This window comes from Nycticebus coucang, chromosome 9 (assembly GCF_027406575.1).
Source record: "Nycticebus coucang isolate mNycCou1 chromosome 9, mNycCou1.pri, whole genome shotgun sequence".
Classification (NCBI taxonomy): domain Eukaryota; kingdom Metazoa; phylum Chordata; class Mammalia; order Primates; family Lorisidae; genus Nycticebus; species Nycticebus coucang.
In genome coordinates, this window is record NC_069788.1 from 46032946 (window position 1) to 46036477 (window position 3532).

The 3532-nt window shown below is 48.0% G+C and overlaps 1 protein-coding gene across 1 annotated transcript; it reads left to right on the forward strand.

The window, feature by feature from the left end:
- Window positions 1–1978: 1978 nt before the first annotated feature.
- On the forward strand, window positions 1979–3321 carry LOC128594532 (NADH dehydrogenase [ubiquinone] 1 alpha subcomplex subunit 3-like). The gene has a single exon (XM_053603416.1). It carries the CDS (start codon window positions 1979–1981, stop codon window positions 2231–2233), a length of 255 nt encoding a protein of 84 aa, XP_053459391.1. The 3' UTR covers window positions 2234–3321.
- The last annotated feature ends 211 nt before the right edge of the window (window positions 3322–3532 follow it).

The following is a 3532-nucleotide window of genomic DNA, read 5'->3' on the forward strand; positions in this document are numbered from 1 at the left end:
TGAGGTTACTGTGAGCTGTGATGTCACGGTACCCTACCCAGGGTGACAGCTTGAGGCTTTGTCTCAAAATAATTAAAAAAATAAAAAAACAGGGTTGGGCTCAGCGCCTGTGGCTCAAGCCGCGGCTAAGTTGCCAGCCATATATCCCTGAGCTGGCCAGTTTGATTCAAATCCAGCCCAGGCGCCAAACAACAATTTAACAGCTGCAACCAAAAAATAGCCGGGCCTTGTGGCAAGTGTCTGTAGTCCCAGCTATTTGGGAGGCGGAGGCAGGAGAATCGCTTGAGCCCAGGAATTGGAGTTGCTGTGAGCTATGATGCTACAGCACTCTACCCAGGGTGACAGCTTAAGGCTCTGTCTCAAAAAAAAAAAAACAGGGTTGGCGTAAATGTGTTTTGGGCACCTGCCACATACACCCAGGCAGGCAGGTTCGAACCAGGCCCCAGCCTGCTAAACAACAACAACAACAAAAAATAGCTGGGTGTTGTAGTAGGTGCCTGTAGTCCCAGCTCCTTGGGAGGCTGAGGCAAGAGAATCGCTTAAGCCCAAGAGTTAGAGGTTGCTGTGAGCTGTGACGGTATGGCACTCTACTGAGGGCAAATGTGAGACTCTGTCTCAAAAAAAAAAAAAAAAAGTCAAACTTCATATAGGCCACTGTGCCTAGAAGAGATGACCAAAGCTCAGAGAAAAAGCACCAAACATCAAGGTCACACAACACATTTATGGTAACTGGAGACAGAAGTTTAGCCCAGCATTCTCTACTGCCCCCTCCACTCGAACCTTGCTAAGGGCCACCACCTCAGAAAGTTTCACTTGCTCCAAGAGTCAGCAAGGAAAAATGTTCATTTCCATAAGTGGTTATTGAAGGCTTACCGTATGTCAAGGCTCTGCTGAGCACCAGGTTCTAATCATGCTGTCAGCTGGGCCCAGTTGCATTTTCTCCTTCTCTAGACACAGCAGATGAAGAGGGATTAGTTGGAAACACCTGCAGGACTTGTGCCTTCCTTTCCCCAGCCACAACAGGGTTCCATCTCCTTCCTCTCCCCAGATCCAAATTGATGGTTCCATAACTCAGCCAGTGTCTCACAACCAGGAAGTGGAGGTAACTCTACTTCAGGCCTATCTGCCCCTAAGCACATGCTCTTGGTTTGCCCACCCCTCCTCCAGCCTGGGAGAGCACTGAGCCTCTCTCTCCTTCAACCAGGAGGACTCAGAGACAGGGAGCATGCCTCCCTCCCTACTTGACTCAAGTGCTAGTATGCTGTTCGCAGCCTCCTGCCACACACTGCTTCTGGGAATTTTCTGGAGCTTGAGGTCTAAGCTGTTTCCACAGAAACCACCCCTGGGCTCCAGTCCCCTATCACCTGCTTCTGCCAAGACAGCTTCACTGTGAGCTCTGAGTTCTGAGTTAGAATTTGTTAAAGACAGGTACAGCTGATTAAAAAAAAAAAAAAGTTAAGAAACAGATGGTACAGCTCCAGTGAGTTTGCTCCCCTGCTTGAAGGCCGGAAACCTTTCTGCACCTCATTGCCTGCAGAGCAGGCTCTCCATGCCCTAGCCCATCACAGAGACGCTCACAGCCTGCCTGCCCGTCCCCTCTTCTCCCCACCCCTATACTCTCTGGAGACACCAAGATGGCTCCTCAAGCAGAAACCCAGGTCTGCAAGTCCCAGACCTGGGTTTAAGTCCTAGCCCTGCCACTTTCCAGCAGCAGTTCTCTCAGCCTCTGTTTCCTCATCTGTTAAATGGGGAGAGTGTCATAGCATCCCCAAGCAGAAGAATGAGTGTCCATTCTCATTTCCCCAGGACCTCATCCACTTGTACTCCTGTGCCTAGGCTCCCATGGCTTCCTCTACAAAATACCCCTTTTCCATTTGCCATGGTGAGAATAAAGTCTCCTTCCCTGAAGTACTGGTCTTTTAAATATTATTAGAAAATACTTTAAGAAACAAAAGATAGGGCCGCCGCTGAGACCAAGATGGCCGCTGGATTTGCTGTCTTCCTCAAGAATGCTTGGGCCAACAAGCCAGTGCTGGTTGTGCCCTTCACCGTTGGGGGCCTCACTATAATTATGCCGATGCTCAGCCCCTACACCAAGTACTCTAGCATGATCAACAAGGCCAGGCCCTACAACTACTCAGTGCCCATCCAAGATGATGGGAACATGCCCGATGTGCCCAGACACCCCCAGAACCCCCAGGGTCCAAGCTTGGAGTGGCTGAAGAAACTGTGAGCACCTCCATCCATAGGGAAGGTGGATGGAAGCACCTCCATCCCCCTCCCTCATGGCCCCCAATAAAAACGTGAAAACCAAAAAAAAAAAAAGAAGAAGAAATAAAATAAAAGATAGGAGCATCTGTAGCTTAGTGGTTAGTGTGCCAGCCTCATGCTCCAGGGCTGGTGGGTTCAAACTTGGCCTGGGCCTGCTAAACAAGCAAAAACAAACAAACAAACAAAAAAATAGCCAAGCATTGTGGTGGGCACCTATAGTCCCAGTTACTAGGGAGGCTGAGGCAAGAGAATCACTTGAGCTCAGGAGTTTGAGGTTGCTGTAAGCTATGACGCTACAGCATTCTACCCAGGGTGACAAAGTGAGACTCTGTCTCAATTAAAAAAAAAAAAAAAGAGGGCGGCGCCTTTGGCTCAGTGGGTAGGGTGCCGGCCCCATATGCTGAGGGTGATGGGTTCAAGCCCAGCCCCGGCCAAACTGCAACAAAAAATAGCCGGGTGTTGTGGCAGATGCCTGTAGTCCCAGCTGCTCGGGAGGCTGAGGCAAGAGAATCACCTAAGCCCAGGAGCTGGAGGTTGCTGTGAGCTGTGTGAGGCCACAGCACTCTACCCAGGGCGATAAAGTGAGACTCTGCCTCTACAAAAAAAAAAAAAAAGAAAGAAAGAAAGAAAAGATAGAATCATAGTTAATGCCCTACACTTTCCAGCTATGTCAAAACTATGTATTTTGCAAAATTTAGTCCCGACTTTTTTAAGAATAAGGGCGGCGCCTGTGGCTCAAGGAGTAGGGCGCCGGTCCCATATGCCGGAGGTGGCGGGTTCAAACCTAGCCCCGGCCAAAAACCACAAAAAAAAGAATAAAAACTTAAAAATTCAGATGAGGCACCTTATGCATACTTCCTCTCAACTATACTCCCCTACCTCTCCCTCCAAACAAAGGCACTATCCCGATTGCGTGGGTATCATTTCATGCAGGTTTTTATGTCAGTAACACATACGAATGTATGCATAAACAAGGTATGATATCACTTTGCAGGGGCTTACATTTTGTATAAATGGTATTACCCTGTGTACATCCTTTAATATAGCTGGTCAAACAGTCCACTTCCTGATCACGTCACAATTTGTTTTTCCATTTTGGTCTTGAATAAATACCTAAGTTTTGCTATTACAACAAAGTTGTAGTACACATTCTTGTCTCCTCGTACATATATACGAATGTGTCCAAGGTAGTAGTGTTGTTTTCACTGTGCATTGAGCCTCATTAATGCATTACAAAGTCAATTTAGTGGGTAAAGATCAG

Bases quoted from the DNA above. Each gene is read 5' to 3' on its own strand.
- LOC128594532 (XM_053603416.1), top strand. From the start codon at position 1,979: ATGGCCGCTGGATTTGCTGTCTTCCTCAAGAATGCTTGGGCCAACAAG.